Source organism: Cavia porcellus, unplaced genomic scaffold, assembly GCF_034190915.1.
Source record: "Cavia porcellus strain 051 isolate PalLab524CR breed Dunkin Hartley unplaced genomic scaffold, mCavPor4.1 scaffold_4, whole genome shotgun sequence".
Classification (NCBI taxonomy): domain Eukaryota; kingdom Metazoa; phylum Chordata; class Mammalia; order Rodentia; family Caviidae; genus Cavia; species Cavia porcellus.
This window is the reverse complement of record NW_026947487.1, coordinates 104,992,904-105,009,506: the sequence shown is the minus strand read 5'-3', so window position 1 is coordinate 105,009,506 and position 16,603 is coordinate 104,992,904. Positions and strand designations below refer to the sequence as shown.

Sequence of the window (16,603 nt, the reverse complement as noted above, 5' to 3'; positions counted from 1 at the left end):
AGTACAGTCCTTCAGGGAAGGAAGAGCGGCCTCTCCTAGTTTCCATCGAAAGATTTCCGGGTGTCCCGGTGCCTGCAAAGGAGCCTCAGCGCATACATGCTGACCCCAGGACCCTTGGCCAAGTCCCCGGTCCCCCGCCCCTATCGCGCCGCGCCCCTGTGCGATTCCCTGAGCGCGCGCGCCCCCTGCCGGCAGCCGGGCGCCGCGCAACCCCGGGACCGCCTATAAAGGCAGCGTGGCGGGCTGCCCTAGCGCGAGTGCCAGAGCCGAGCCGCACCGAGCGACAGCGCCGTGCTGGCTGAGGTCTCCGAGAGGCTCGCCATGGCTGGCCCCCAGCAGCAGCCCCCTTACCTGCACCTGGCCGAGCTGACAGCGTCCCAGTTTCTGGAAATCTGGAAGCACTTTGACGCAGACGGTCAGTAAAGCTCCCAACTTCTGTGCCCCAGGGCCCCCAGGGGACCTGCGGTTGGAGGGACAGAGGGGATGGCTGGGGCAGGCAGGTGTGCATTCGCCCCCGGGGAGCGTTCTGGTCGCGGAGCTTGCTGGGGTCGGGATTTCGAGTTTGGGAGACATCCAGCCGCTCTGGTGACAAGTGTCAGTAACTTTTCGGGTGTGGGGCGCACGGAACCCACCAGCTTGTGCATTATCATTCTGAGCAAGTAGGAGTGTCCCCAGAGAGGAGGCCGGGCTGGAGAAGGGTCCCTGCGGTTCGCTCTGCCATCTTCCCCACCTTTCCCTTCAGGTAACTTGCACCCTTCTTTGCTGCAGCCCGGGTCTCAGAAGCCCACTCATCTGGTCCCTGGCGACCCCTTTCCTGAGTGCCCGCGCAGCCCCCTCACCATTCTGGAACTTAGGGCGAGCTGGGCAGTCCGAGGGGGAAGCCTTTGCCCTCGCTCAGGCTGGCTGGCTGGGAGCAGGTGTGGAGAATGGCATGGGGGAGGGGTCCTGATGCCCCCTTGGGCTTGCTCTCTCCATCCCCCAAATTCATGGGCAGTAGGTTTTCTAATCGTGTCAGCAATGGGTGTGGTGGGGTGCCAGCCCCAGACCTGCTCCTCCTGCCTGGTGATAATCCTGGGTGCTTTTGGTGACTCCTCTGGAAAAGGGGAGACACACTCTTAAATGCCCCAGTGACCAATACTTGGTCTTGATATTGACCAAGCCCAAAAATGAGGTCCAGATCGAATTGCCTTGGGAGATGGCACTCAGTACTATAATGATCTCACTGGGGCATTAAAGAAACCCCCCTGTAGAGCTTGCTAATATCACTGGAGACTTTTTCTCCATCATTCCAAAAAAAAAAAAAAAAAAAGCAATCTAATTTCTCTCTCCAAGGTCCTGGCTAAGCGGGGCCTCCAAAATACCCTGGTGTCTCAGACTCATCAGCAGCGTGCTGGACCAGGGTGTTTATCCTGGGGCTGAGAGCGAGGGTGATGGGAAGCAGAGGCTACTGGATGCTGATTTACTGGGTTCCTCCCTCCTCCCAGCCGCACCTGTCAGGGTGTGGAGGTGCTAAACAGAGATGCTCCGCTCAGAGTGTGGTGGAGAAGCAGGGGTTAATGTCTGGGGCTGCTCACGGTGAAGTTTCCTTTCCTTGGAGGCAACTGAGAAAGCTGGAGGGCAGAGAGGACTGGGGATCTGGTTACTTGGGTTAGGACCTTGTGTCTGGCTCCAAGGTGGGTAGATCGTGCAATCTGAAAAATGGGATTAAAAAGGTGGCCTGGGTTTCCAGTTCCCAGCTCAGGGCACAAAGCTGCCTCAGGGAAATGGGCTGTAATAGGTGCAGCCCCTTGGCATTCCGCATGACATGCCCATTCCCTAAGGATGCTCCTGCCAGTTTATCCACACCAGAGACTTGCGGGGTTCAAGGAAAGTTACCAAGCAGCCAAGGTTACACCACTGGCCTCCTGTTAGATGAGTCAGCTAGAAACGGAGAACTCCACAATCCTACTTTCCCCCATTCACACGAGGGCATCCAAGAGCCCTCTCAGCAATCATGAGCAGCCTTATGGCTATGTACAGTCTGAGACGTTGTGCCTTTCGAAACAGTCCCACCTTCTGTTCCTGTGCTGCGAGGCTGCTGCCCAGGTTCCCTTGTATGGATGAAAACGGATGCAAGGAACACTTGTGCAGGGTCATGTAGCCAATTCATGGGGACGCTGATCCCTGGCCAGGGCTTATTTCCCTACTCGAATTTCAGAACAGGCTTGGAAGAGAGGATTCTTTTCTGTGATCACAGGTGCAAGTTTCCTTGCCATTTGCCCACAGAAGAGCCTGCAACCCAGTCTTGGAGCCAGTAGACATTTCCTTTTCCCCAGAAAGAGGTCCTTGAGACCAAGAGTTTTGAAGGACTTCCCAGAGCTCCTGTGCCCTGGCTCCCGCTGCTCCTATACGAGCTTGCTGGTTGTTCCCTAATCACTAGACTTCTCAGGCCCTCTTGGGTCACAGCCTTAGGAAAGACCCACGGTGAGACCCTGGCCTTATAGGAAAAGGAAGCCAAAGTGTTCCATGCTGGAGATGGGAGGCTGATGACCTGGAAAATGTGCAGACAGCCAACTGCAATTCCACTAAAGGATCCAGAAGTGGGTTTGGAGCCACCTTGCTGGGTACCTTGGTTTTGGCATCCTCTGTTCCCTGTCCTCACCTTCTGCAAACCCCAAAGCTGCAGGTGAGGCCAGCGCCCCACCACCTGAGGAGTTCCCAGCCCTGCTTGGACCCCTCTCTGATCAGTGCTGGCTTCTGTTATAATTTAGGGTTTCTGCTACTCAGCACCTTAAAGACCCCTGGGAGAACGCTCCCTAGAAGCTCGCTAGGTCCCTGGAGTTAGCTCCCAGGGCCGAGTTAATCACAGCCACGAGAGAGGAGGAGCTGCCTCCTCACCCACTGTGGACTCTCAACTAAACAGACACAGGGGACCTTGGAGAAAATCTGGGTCCCAGGGAGAGAGAGGCGATGACCCTTACCTAGCCTATTCCAAAGAAGGAAAAGAGGAGGCACCCTAGTACCCCTGACCAAAGAGATTGTTTTCAAAATTATCAATAGCCTTGGAGAAGAGAAAGGAAAGAGGAGGTATTTGGAAAGAGGTTGGTTGAGGAACAAAGAAACAACTTCTTTTCACAAGATAGCACAGCAAAGCAGGAGAGGCCAGGGTTCTGGTCTCCCAGTCCCCCACACCACCCCAAACTCCTCCTCTGTAGTCACTAAGGCCAGGCACTGGGAAGGTTCAGCTCTCTCTCAAAGGCAACATCAGGGGTCAGGAATGGCAGCCAAGCCACCCTATGACCCACATGGGGTCTGGGGCTCTTCACGTGTCACCCCTTTACATGTTTGATACCATTGTTCTGTGGCTTCCTGGTCACTTCCTTGTCAATATTTCTTACTCTGTAAAACTCAGGCAGCTGACCCAGATATCACGGGTCTCCCTGTGTTGTTCTGACAGATACTACCAGGCTCCAACTCCACTGATGACCCGTGAGGAGTCATATTGTGGCTCACAAAAGAAATGCCTTAACTTTTGGCTACCTCTCTGGAGCCAAAAGAGTATGGGGAGAAATTGGGTCCTCTTTTAGAAGCAAGCAGACACTCATAGGACCAAGTAAGAAATCCACCAAGCATATATTCTCCATGGTTAAAATATCTGTTCTGTACATACAAAAAGGTAAGTGCCCCAGAGAGCCTATTAAAGAGTTCTTTGAAATCTGAAAGTTGGAGGAAGGGGAATGTGTGTCATCAGGGAACCAAAAAATAAATTATGGTCGCGTCTACAGTGAGTATTAAACAACCAATAAGAGCTAAATGGAGCTTTTGTGCTGACATAGAAAAATGTCCAAGATGTGTGTAACTTTTTTAAACTATAGCAGAACACTATCGGAAGCCCATTTTTATAATTGATGGCATGTACATTGGAGAGGATTTGGAAAAACACTATCAAACAATAGTGGTTCTCTCTGAAGAATAGTTAAAGGAAAATTAAAAATAATCTCTTTTATTTTCTAAGTTAGTTTCTGTAGTGTTTGAAAATTTTACAAGAGCATTTTTTAAGTTGAAACTAATAATTTCATGGTCACCCCCCCAAAATAATATGCACAGTCTCGAGGTGTAGGACCTGTCTACTCTTCCAGGCTGTGTCTGCCTCCAAATGGCCCTGATGAGTCAGGGGGGTTAAAAGTCTGTCACAGAGACTGAGCCCTGTTCCCCCCTGAGAGCCCCTGCACTCGAGGACTTTGAAAGTTACTAGCAGGAAGGATTGCACAGGACTGCCAAGGGCTTTGCTGAGTTTTCCCTCCCTTTCTCCCTGTATGCCATGGCCCTAACAGAAGTGTCCTGGAAACCCACACACCAAACCAGCGACACTACCTAGAAGTGGGTGTCCAGGCTGGCCCTTCCCAGAATGCTCATCAGTGCTAACTTTTTGTCATTGCTGGGGCAGGGATACTGTTATAGAACCACAGTGCCTCTCAGAGGTGGGGAGAGGCCTGGGGAACCAAAGACTCGTGGAATATTAACGGACAAGTCTCACCAAAACAGTGTTACAAGATGTGAGGGAGATACTAAGAACTGACATAAGTACCACAATATTGACAAGGCAGGGTGACTACACCATTCGTAAGGCAGCCACGCGGTCTATAAAAGTGGTTGTGTCTTAGCCTATGGAGGTCAGCAGGGCCTAGTGCTGGGCTCAAGGTTAAAGCCACCTGAGCAAGGCTTTTTGCTTCACCTGCTAATGAATCTCTGGGGATCTGTAGACACGGCATCCTGATGCCAGGATTGGAGACTCCTTGAGAAAGCCTCCTGCCCACTCTGTCTCCACAGTCCCTGGAAATGCACTTCCTTCCCTCCCTGCACCTCTCTACCCGCTGACCATTGTTTCACTGACACCCCATCCTTTGGTGCCTGAGGCACGAGGAAAACTGCAGTGAATGGTTGTTTTTTCTGAATTTATTACAGCAAAATACACGTTGCCACGAATCCCCTGTAAATCCTCCGCGACTCCAAACACACTTAGCCCAGAGCTTTTGCCACTGTGTGAAGCCGTTCTGGGGGTCCCCTTGGGTGTAGGCTGCCTTGATGTCTTCAATCAGTTAAAGATGTTTACCTGGTCATTTTGACTTTGGGGAAGAGCCTGAAGTTGCACACTGCCAGCTCCAGTGAAAAAGGTGGGTGAGGACACTTTACTGCAGAGTTTTTGTTTTGTTTTTTACTGCAGTGTTTTTACGAGCCTGCTTTTCTGCTGGATGGCAGGTGACACATAGCATTCACAATATTTTTGACCACACTTTGTAAAGATACAAAAGAGGACTTCCAGACCTGCTTCGGAAAGTGGCAAAAATGATGAGATAAATATGTTTGAAGTAAGAGGGAGCTTTCTGAGTGGGATTAATGGCAATCTGTCTTTCACTCTAATACAGTTTTAAAATCTAAATATTTACCATGTACATCACTGCTCACTCGTATGGCGACATAGTGTATCCACTCTGCACTTGGTGGCCTCTTAGATTATTATTACATCAGCCGGAGGGAGGCCCTGGGGCTGTGAAGAGCTGGGCCTCCCCAGGGCTGCAGCTGAGAGAATGCGTTTTCACAAACAAGATGCTGCAGCCTGCCTAGACTGGGCAGCCACCAGCGCAGGGCTCAGGTGTTCCGCCCCACCCATCTTGTTTACCCCCCTCCACACTGGAGTACTTCTACTATCTGAGCACCTCTGGGAGGTTGCCAGGGCCCAGGAAACCCCTGGGGAAATCTTTTCCTATCCCTAAGGGACCAGAATTAATAGAGCAGACACAAGGCTCAGGCTCTTCAAAAACCGAGCTCTCGAGGGTGGCCCGGCTGGTGTCCCTCAGGGCCGATTGCATCAGATGCCCTCGTTGGCCGAGCCAGCCCCATCTGGGCCCCCACCCCGCTCTGGCTTTGTCCTCCTCCCCTTTGGCTCTCTGCTGTCTCCCGTCTTGCCCAATCTGCCCCATCCTTCTGGTCTCTCCATCCTGGGACTCAGCCCAGTGTTCAGCGGCCACAGGTTAAGGGGACCCAGCCGGGCCCCAGTTCCGTGTTCCAGAAGCAGCACCACCCTGAAACAGATTGTGACTGCAGCATCCAAACTTCCATCCAGCTGTTGTTACTGGAAGCTTATTCTATTTTTTCTGGGAGCCACTGGGAGGTGTGTACGTGCGTGTGTGTGTGTGTGTGTGTGTGTGTGTGTGTGTGTGTACACACGCAAATGACTGAGAGAAAAAAACCCAGGCAAACAGGTATACAGACAAGCGTCTGCCTCTGGGATGAATGAAACGAAACGAAGCTAATCTTCAACCTCTATTGGCCATGTAACTGAGTCCCCTGCCCCCTCCAAGTACATTTTGAGGTGGGTTTAACACCAAGTCTGCTCCCTTGGCAGAGTTGTGAAGATCAGGCAAGGTGGGAAGACAAAAACTATAAATGATGTCTACTCTGAAGGTAATGCTAATCTGGTGGCAGAGCCTAGGGATCAGGCCGTCCCAGAGCGCGCTCAGGCTGCAGGTGTGACGGCTCAAGCAAAGTACACTCCAGACACAGCCAAGTGGCCTCACCTCCCAGGCAGTTTAACAAGGAAACCTCATGGGACTCAGTGGTTCCAAGGTGGAGGGCCTGAGAACACACATCTCTATCAAGCACCTAAGTGACATCTGGGTGCTGGGTCCAGACTGCAATATGAAAACCACTGAGTCAGTGCATCTCAGTGTTTGAGTGTCCGAGAATCCCCTGGGCTATGTAACAAAATGGATTACAGGATGCTGAGGCCGATTCAGAAGACTGGGTGGGGAGGGGTAATTCAGGGTTGTGCTTTTCTCACAAGCTTCTGATCTTGACTGGCCCAAGAACCACACTTGAAAAGCAAGCTCTGAAGTTAGTAAGTTAGAATCCTCATTTTAATAAGCTTCCCAGGGAATTCTTACATACCTTAAAGTTTGAGTCCTGCAGCTCCACCGCAATGCACCACCTTGAGTGCATGTTAGACACCTGGAGAGTTTGGCCAACAACCTCACTTCATAGGTAAAGGGAGCAAGGTTGGAGGCAGGGAATGGGGATGTAAAAGCTCCCCGAGTGACTCCAGGTGAGAATCGGGGCTCTCGAGAGAGCAGTAATGCTGGCACCCTAAGGGCTGGAGGGCTTTTAACCACAGATTGATTCAGAGGACTAACATAAAAAGGACACTGGCCATTTCTGTGAGAGTTTGCATTTTCCAGAAAGCTTTCACAGCATGGCACCATTGGCTCTCATCTATAAAGTACAGAGGGCATGAGTAGATTTGCCCACTTTAGAAATGAAGAAATGAGGCTCAGAGGAATTGCCCCAAAGCCCTGGACAGTCATAGAGATGATGGTAGAATTATACCTCCTCCTACCCAGGCCTGCTCAACTCCTAGGAAATCTGTGCATACGAACATCACAGGGAACAAGCGGACCTTTAGAGCATCCTTCTGTTGAGGCTTTCCAAGGCTTGTGCTCAATGTTAAAAGAAGCGTCTCCCTTTAAATTTGGGGCACCTGAGGCATACGGTGGTGAGGAATGGAAGCAAGGGTAGATTCAGGAAGGATCCAGGGGCTGTGGCTCCCCCCAGCCCCTCCTCTCCCCATAGTGCCGGACGTGGCTGAATAAGACAATTAGGGTGGAGCTTACCATGGTAACCACTTCTGTATGGATGCCCATCCGCATGAGGCTTCCTTGGCCAGTCGGCCCACCCCACTGTAAGAGGGTCACAGAAGTAAGCCATTTGCCCAGGGCTAAAGTCCTTCCCAGAAGGATGTAGGCCACCCCTCCTGTACCCCAGCCTCCTGGAATAGGACTTTCTGGGTGATGGATGACAATTGCTCCTAGGGGAGCCAGAGTGGGGCAGACTTTGTGCACCCAGTAGAGGGAACACCCCACATGGACCCTGCCTGTCTGTGCACCCTGCTTCTAACCCTCTACCTTCCGATGCTTGTCTGGCAGCCCCACCCAGGGAACCATCCAAGTTCAGGAGGAACAGGCCTACAGCTAATCTTGGCCGCATCTCCCTGAGCATGGGCACTGAGCAGATCTGTTGCTCTGTGAAGTTTGTTGTCCTGGGCTGTGTTTCTGGGAGTGAGGGTGGGGGACGTGTCCTAGGATGACTTGGAATCTCCTGCTGCCCACCACACTCAGGGGAGGCTTTTTTCTGCAGTGCCATCATCCCAACCCCTGTCCCCTCTCCCTGCCTCTAATTCTGCTCCTCCCTCTTCCCTGTGCCTGGGGCTGGCCTGCCCAGTCGGCCCCAGAGGCCTGGAACTCATCTCTCTCCGTCACATTATGGTTCCTCCTTTGCACGTGACACTGGCAATGCCACATATAAATGCATTTCCTGGCTGATTGTCTGTCCCTGAATCCATGCAATCAGGAACTAGGATGTCACCAGACCTGTGTGGCTTGCCCCTGTGCCTCCAGTGCCTGGAACTAAGCTCACACAGAATGAATGCTCTGCAGATGTTGAATAGGTGAAAGAGTAAAGCCTGCATCGGAAATTAGGAATTAGGATCCTCCACTTCTGTTCCTGTCTCGCTGTGTGATCTGAGTGAATTGCTCACCTTCTCTGAGCCTCAGTTTCTTCTGTCACCAGAAAAGGATCCTACCGCCCAGTGGTGGTCTTGTGGTTGGGAAGGGATTGTGGCCACTCAGAAGGCAAGGCTGCTTGTTGTACATCAGTCATCCCCCTGGCAACTCACACAGGCCTTGCATGTAGTGAAGCCTTAAATTATTTGCTAGTTGGGCAGGGTGGTGCACATCTGTAATCCTGGGATTCTGGTAAACTGAGGCAGGAGGACTAAAAGTTTCAGCCTAGGCTGGGCAGCTTAGCGACTTAGCAAAGTCCTTTCTCAAAATAGAATAAAAAAAAAAATTACCTGCCGAACCAAAGAAAGAGGTCAAAAGTGCTTTTAAAAATGAAAGATGTTCCAACCATAACGAGGTTGTTGATGTTCAGAAGTTTCCTACGCCATGGGCTTCAGTAAGGGCCTGGCTGCTTGAGTTCTTGAGGCTGTTAACCCACCTCCAGACCTTCAAACAAGACAGGGTAAAAATAAAATGTGTTCCTTGTAAGTTCTGGGAAAAGTGGCTTCCACAGGTCTGTGCTTTTCTACTGTTTCTTCTTTGGGTTCAAACGGCGGTTCGGTGGAGCAGGCTCAGTGCTGGCCCTACCTGCTGTGTTCTCCTTTTCCTGCTCCTCCAGTATCCGGGCTCGAGGCAAGAAGCCCAAGGCTGGGTATTCCTGTGCTTGGCAGAACACAGAAATGGGGCCAGGACCTCTCCTTTCTTTCTTTCTTTCTTTCCTTTTTTTCTTTTTCTGTCTTTCTTTTCATTTTTCTATTTTCTTTGTAATCCTGCACATTAAACCCGGGGGCCCTCTACCACTAAGCTACACTCCCAGCACTTTTTAGATTTTATTTTGAGGCACGGTCTCAAAATAAGTTGCCCAGGCTCGCCTCCAGCTTGCGATCTTCCCGTCTCAGCCTCTGGAAGAGCTCAGATTGCCTGTGTCACCAGGCCTGGCTCACAGGCAGTTTTGAGACCACTACCAGCCAGCATTTCAGATATGTGATGCATCTCACTGGCTCTTCACAGCGACCGCAGGAGAAAGACACTGTCATTGACTCCGTTTTATAGGTGAAGAAGCTGAGATTCAGAGTTGGTCTCTCTACTCTGGATGTGAGCGAGGTAGGAGAAGAACCAGGCTTTGGTGCCGTGGCAGAACAGCCAGTAATTTTTGCAGATCCCTTCAACAGCGCAGAGATGCTGGAGAGGAAATGGCAGTGCACCCAGTGTCTGCACAAAACTCTGTACAAGCAGGGGCCCAACCGAGGGGCAGGCGGGGACGCTGTTGACAGCTAGTGGAGCTCGCCCTTTGAAAGCTGCTGTGCTGCTCTGTAGCCCTGTCCTTCTGGTTTCTTTCCCTCGCCTCCTAATACACTCAGGAAACAGATACACACATGCTCCTCTGAGCATCTGCCCAGTCTGGCTGGGGCCCCCGACCCTGTGGCTGCTGCCTCTCTGAACCCCGGCCCTTGCTTATGGAACCAGCTCTGAGCCCCTGCACACACCTCCTTCCCCAGCCTCGGGTTTCAGAAGCTGCAGATGGACCCCGAGCTGAGCTCAGCTTTCTACCTCCCAGACCGACTCTCCGAAGCCTCCAGGAGAAGGACATGACTTTGCCTTCTCAGTCAAGAGGAAACTGCACCTCAGCAACGGGAAAATAGCCAGATCACTGCAGGGAGTGACCAGGGAGAGAATAACCACCTCCACCACAGAGGACCAGCAGCTGGAGCACTGCCTCTTTACCTCTCTGTCCCTGCCCTTCCTTCTCCACACCAGCAGCAGCCCTGGGGGCTGTGGAACCGTGTGAAATTCCAGCTCTCCAGAGAAGCTTCGCAGAATGCCTACAACAGTGACCAGCCTGCCATCCTAGGAAATAACTCAAGTCTCTCTCCCCTCGCATGACCACACTATCTCTTTCCCTGCAAACTAAACAGCACCACTTAGGTTTTGTGATTCTCTTGTAGGATCTTCCCACTAGAGAGGACCTCGTAGGTTATTTATTCATCTTTTAAGTTCTCAGGGGGCACTGGGAAAAGAGGCTGGGACGAGCCTTCAACCCCATCTCACCCCAAAAGCCAGGACAAATGCTTTTTTTCTATTAAATCTGTAACTGCATTTATTGAAAGAAAATATTCACCCCTTGACGAAAGCGTTCCACCCTTTCCTGTTCACAGTGAACCCCCTCTATGGGAGCCTTGCTCAGCTGGTTTAGATCGGGTATGGAACTTGACTTTAGGCCAGCAGTGTTCTAACTTTGATGTCCATGAAAATCACTTGGCTGCTATAAAAAAAACAAATCATGATCCTTAGTTCATACTCCAAGCCAATTACAGCAGAATGTCTGGAGGTGGGATGTCCATAGTTTCTAAAGATCCCCCAGGAGATTCTATAAGCGCTAAAGCCTGGGAGCACTGCCCCCCGCCCCATCACAGCTCAGCCCTGGCATCTGGGTTGCCTGGGCTCAAGGTGTAAGAGCCTGAAGGACCCCTCCCTGCTCCTGTGACCAGCCAGCCAGCCAGGCTTTGACCTTGTGAGCTACACTTCTTCCTCAAGTTCATTCCGTTATATACATAGGTTCTGGCAGTTGAATTTAAGAAATACCGTGATGTTCTCAGAAAGGACTGTGTGATTTCCACACAGAACCCCATTTGCTTGCGGTCACTATGGATTCCGTGGATGAGATGGGTTAAACAATTTTCCTTCACTGTGCCCTTGTGTTGGTTTCCTAACACTGCTCTTACAAAATACCTCAAACCGGATGACAACAGTATGGAAATGTATCCTCTCACAGTTCTGGGAGCTCAAAGTCTAAAGTCAAGGTGTGCGTCTGCAGGGTTGGGTCCTGCCAGAGGCTCTGAGGGAGACTTCACTCCACCTCCATGTCCAGCGTCCAGGTTGCCTCTAAGTTGCTAGCCATCCACCCCGTTCCTTGGCCTCACTCCAGTCTTCAGCTCTGTCTTCACACAACCCTCCTGCCCCTCCTGTGTCTTCACCCAGCCTTCCTATAAGGACCGCAGCCACTGGATTTAGTCCCCACCCTAACACTTGGTTGTAACTAAGGACATCTACAAACACACTTCCCAGTAAGGTCACATTCTGAGGTCCCAGGTAAACATGGATTCTGGGACCCCACATTTCCTCTCTGTACACCTTCCTAACACCAAGGACCTGGCTTCTGCCACCTGATGACAAACCCTGATGTCAATGACTGTCCCCTCTCAGACTTCCAGCACCAAGTGCTGGTCCAGAAAGTAGTGGACAAAGATCATAGCCTGCAGGGTCCCCACCTCTGCTAGCTCCTCCTCTATTGTCCTCTGGCAGAGGAGCCCAAGGACAAACATCATATCATGGATCTCTACATGTTAGTGCCCTTTGCCCAGCACTGCCAGCCGTCACACCTGCCTGGGGGCCAGAAGGGGGATGGTTCTCCGAGAAGCCCCAAACGTCCCCCATTCTCTCACTCCCGCTGGACTACTCACCTCTGAAGTCAACTTTTTGTTTTTTTATCTTACAGGAAATGGGTATATAGAAGGTAAAGAACTAGAAAACTTTTTTCAAGAACTGGAGAAGGCAAGAAAAGGCTCTGGCATGGTAAGCCCACACCCCCTCTGCCATAGTGAGGGGTTTTCTGTCACCCTGACCTATGTGACCTTTAAGCAGGCTATGTGACCCCCAACAGGCCTGAAGTTTCTGGTCCTGGCACTTAAAGTTTGTCTTTTCTCTGTAAAGATCAAGATAAGACAGAATACTCTCCCAAGAGCATGTTAACTTAATATACCTGGGTGTCTGGGGTTGAGGGGTGACCATCCTAGGCACCAGGGATTAATGGACCCCCAAAACTACATATCTATCTATGTATGAATGTGCAGTATAAAAATTATTTTTTCTTAGAGGCTGAGTCCACTGCCTTTCTAAAATGCTTCAGAAGGTTTGCTACTCAAGATTGGATGCCTAGGGGACCTGTAGTACCTGATTTCTACACTAGAGTTTCTTAGCCTCTAAACTATGAATGTTTGGGACCAGATAAGTTTTCATCGTTCTGTGCATTGTAGAATGTTTAGTAACTTCCCTTCATCTATCCATGAGATACCAGCTGCACTATTCTTGAAGTTTTAACAATCAAAAATGTCTTTCACCATTACCAAGTGTCTCTTGGGAGGGAGATGGGGCCAGAATCATCCTCAGTAGAGAATCACTATCCTAGACCAAGGCTAGAACCCCCATCAAGACCTAGTTGAGTATTTTGCTGAGCAGTATCTGATCCCCAGATGGTCCTGGCTGTCCTTGGGTGCAGGGATTTCACAAACTTCTGAGCCCACCCAACGTGATTCCAGATCACATCCTGACCCCTTACCAACAGGAGTGTTGTTTCCTTTGGTGCCCCACTGAGTTTGCTAAAGACTTCTGGGGGAGATGCGTGAAACACCGGAAAGCTAGCGTGATCAGAGTTGGTCAGTCACGATTCCCGTGACTGGTTCTAGGACATGTGGAGCACACTCTCACCCAGAAGCTCCCTCGGGGCCTGTGCGTGCCCTCTGCCCCGATGTGTGTCTGCAGGCCAATCCACTGCTTATTAGCAGCTCTTTTGGAAGCAATCTGAGAGATGAGTCATGAGTGCACCGTGAGCTCTGGTTCAACACTCTCAGCAGAGCATCCCGGTTAGAAAGAGGTCAAAGCCAGGGCTCAGGAGGGCTGAAGGTGAGTCATGCATTTGTTTATCAACTGTACCCTCACCAACCCTCCTCACTAGGACAGTCAGGGCTTCAGAACTGATTTTGGGATCATGGAGTGTGATAATAACGTGCTTTAACTGTAAAGTTCTCCTGTTAGTCATTCACTTCCTCAAAATGACTTCAGGGTGAATTTTCAAGTCCATCCACAACAGTCTCAACTACTATCATGCAGGACTGGGATTTAGAGCAGCTGCTAGGAGGTGAAAAGCTTTTGGTCTTGGAAGCAGGAGCTATGAGTTTAAATTCTGGCCCCGCTTAACCAAGGGACCTCCTGAAAAGTCACTTTATGTTGCACTCCGTTGGAGTAGAGAGATCCCTAATTTCACAGAGGCCAGTGTAAAACTCAACTAGGTGGACCCTGTTTATGATAAATGCCTAGCATTATGCCATGCATATTTTTAATATAAATAAGTATCGATCAACCAATAAAGATTGGCAAATCAAGACTCGGTCCAAAAATGAAAAAGTGATAGAAAAGACTCAGAAAAGACTCTCAGAAATTTTTGTGGGGGCTGGAGGTTTAGCTCAGTGGCATAAGCGCCTGCCTTGCAAGCAGGCAGTCGTGAGTTCGATCCCCGGTACCGATAAAAAGGAAAAAGACCAAAAAAAGAAAGAAAAGAAATTTTTGTGGACCCAGTCCTAGGAACCTTCAAGCCCCGCCAGATGCCCATGGTGGCTTCATCATTGGTTAAGGAGGAGGAAATGCTCCCTAATGCAAGCAGTGAGTCAGCAGTGTCCCAAACCGAGGGAAGCTTTGAGAACTCCCGGAGAGTCTTGTATTTAAGAGAGGAAATAATGGGTTAATGGGACTTTTAAGTTCATTGTTTCCCTACACTCAGAATCACTGAGTGAACTCTTTAAATTATCTCTCAGCTGTGTGATGACTTCATCCTCACATTAGATCTGGCACAGAGTAGGAACCCCGGCTGTGGTAGCACATGTCTGTCTTCCCTGCATTTCGGACCCTGAGGCAGGAGAATGTCAAGTTCAAAGCCAGTCTGAGCTAGAAGTATCTAGTGAGATCCTGGCTCAAAAAACAAAACAGTCCGAGTAAGAAATATTTACGGGATTGCTGGTCTCAGCAGAAGCAAACAAGCAATTCGCATGCTGTGATGGAGTGCATAGAGCCTGTTTTGGAGGCACCAGAGTAAGCTGGGTTGTGTCACAAGCTGTCTCTGTAAAATGCAGGGGCCTCCTTTCTCACCTCTGTGTGCTGGGAATTAGTGTGTGAGGGGCCCGAGGTCGAATCCATCCTGAAAGCAGAGAGGGATGTTTAATTACCTAGTACCGAGCATGCCTGTGTGTCCTGTCCCCCTTCGAAACTCACGTGACAAAGTCATGCAGAAGAGATGACTCCATCGGGAGTCATCTGATGAGAAAAACGACGCAGTCCTGATCTCTCAGACCCCGGGCGACGCCTGGGTCTGTGTTGCGTGTCACGGATGCAAGGTCATTCCTCACGCTGCTGCACGGAGGCTCATGATGCCCACGGGATGTGGCTGAAAATCAGCCCCCTTTCTCTTCCTGCAGACGTCAAAGAGTGACAACCTTGGGGAAAAGATGAAGGAGTTCATGCAGAAGTACGACAAGAACTCGGATGGGAAGATCGAGATGGCGGAGGTGAGCACCTGGTGCTGGCCAGGGGCTGTGTGGAGGGGCTCTCTGTCCCCTGTGCCTCTCTTGGGCACACACATCTCCTAGGGACCTTAAGGAGGGATGGCCTGAAGGGTCCCCCACCCCACTTCTTGGGCTGACTAAAGAGAACTGGTGGGGTTTTTCCTGTGTGTCACCAAAGAAAAGAGGAAGCCAGATCGATGGAGAATGCATTCAAGGTCCAATAGGCATCATAAACATGTGATAAACCAGCTTAACGCAGGAGAGAGTGGAGACTGGTAATTGCGAGAGTTCATGCCCCACCTGAAGGATTCCAGAGACAAAACTATGAACTCAGCATGGTGGCACATGCTTCTAATCCCAGCATTCAGGAGGCAGAGGCAGGAAGATCTTGAGCTCAAGGCCAGGTTAGGCTATATAGTAAGATCCTGTCTCAAAGGCAAAATACATAAAAATTATACATATAATTGACATAGGTAATTTGCAAATATAAACATGAGCTTTATATTACATATAATTTATATGTAGTTATATATGCACCTATCTATGCATACACACATGTAGTCATGCTTATATACAGACACGTGTGTGCCAAGTACTCTGGCAGCTGAGTGAGCAGGTAGCAGAGGGCACCTGAGTAGCTTCAGAATCAAATCGCAGAGGTACGAATTTGCATGCAATAAACTGCATCCACTTACAGTGCAAAATTCTGTAAGCTTAGATTTTAAGTCATGAGATCACTGTCTCAATCCAGATACAGCCATACTGGCATCCTCGAAATGTTCTTCCTGCCTGGTGCAGGGTATCTCACCCCAGAACGCATCAGTCAAACCTAGATTAGTTTGCATAGTTTAGAGCTTTAGATACACGGAATCATCTACTGAGTGATCTTTGGAATCTGGGTGCTTGCATTTTAAAGGTGCATTGCTTCCGGTGTGTCCAGCTGCCCTTACCGTACGGACTGGTGTAACCCGGAAGCACTTCCCTGAATGGCTTTTTTTCCACATTAAAGAGCCACCAGTCTCTGTTCTCCAAAAAGATGGCATAATGTGACTTCCACGCTGCCTCTCCACTGGCCCTTTCCTCCTTTCTATGGGAAAGTCCACTCTGCCCCCTGATGTCCCTCCTGAATGTTGTGTCCCTTTCTGTGTCCCCTAGCTGGCACAGATCCTGCCGACAGAAGAGAACTTCCTTCTGTGCTTCCGGCAGCACGTGGGCTCCAGCGCAGAGTTCATGGAGGTGAGGCCAAGGCACTGCCTTCTCTGGGTGCTGGGACCCCACCTTTCTTCTCGTGCAGATCCAGGTCCACCTTGGTGCCTGAGGATGGCTCCAGGGAGGTACTGAGCCACTGAGGGCTTTGCTACTCAAGGTGTGGTCCATGGCCCCGCAGCATGGCGTCATCTGGGTACTTGGTGAAATCACTGCTCCGGGGACTCAGAAGCCACACTTTAACAGCACCTTGTCTCAGGCAGCATTCGTGAACCATAGTGTAGGGACAAGTCGAAAAGTAAATTTGAGTCAGGGCAATTAAAAGATGTTGTGTACGTGCATAGAGGAGCCTTTGGGAATTGTGGTGGACATTTGCATATGATTGAGAAGCCCTGCAGAGAAGAATCTTGTTCCATGCCATTTGCTCCAGGATGTTTCACCACTTGGTAACATTTTTTATATTTTTTATTAGTA

At 50.3% G+C, this 16,603-nt stretch overlaps 1 protein-coding gene across 1 annotated transcript in view; it reads left to right on the top strand.

The window, feature by feature from the left end:
- The first annotated feature begins 214 nt into the window (after positions 1-214).
- The window catches only part of Calb2 (calbindin 2), a 28,036-nt gene continuing 11,647 nt past the window's right edge, over positions 215-16,603 (top strand). Inside the window, exons 1-4 of the mRNA XM_003472154.5 lie at positions 215-415; positions 12,088-12,164; positions 14,837-14,926; positions 16,079-16,159. Coding sequence (XP_003472202.1) covers positions 322-415; positions 12,088-12,164; positions 14,837-14,926; positions 16,079-16,159 — 342 coding nt within the window. The 5' untranslated portion in view covers positions 215-321. The remainder of the gene's footprint in view (positions 416-12,087; positions 12,165-14,836; positions 14,927-16,078; positions 16,160-16,603) is intronic.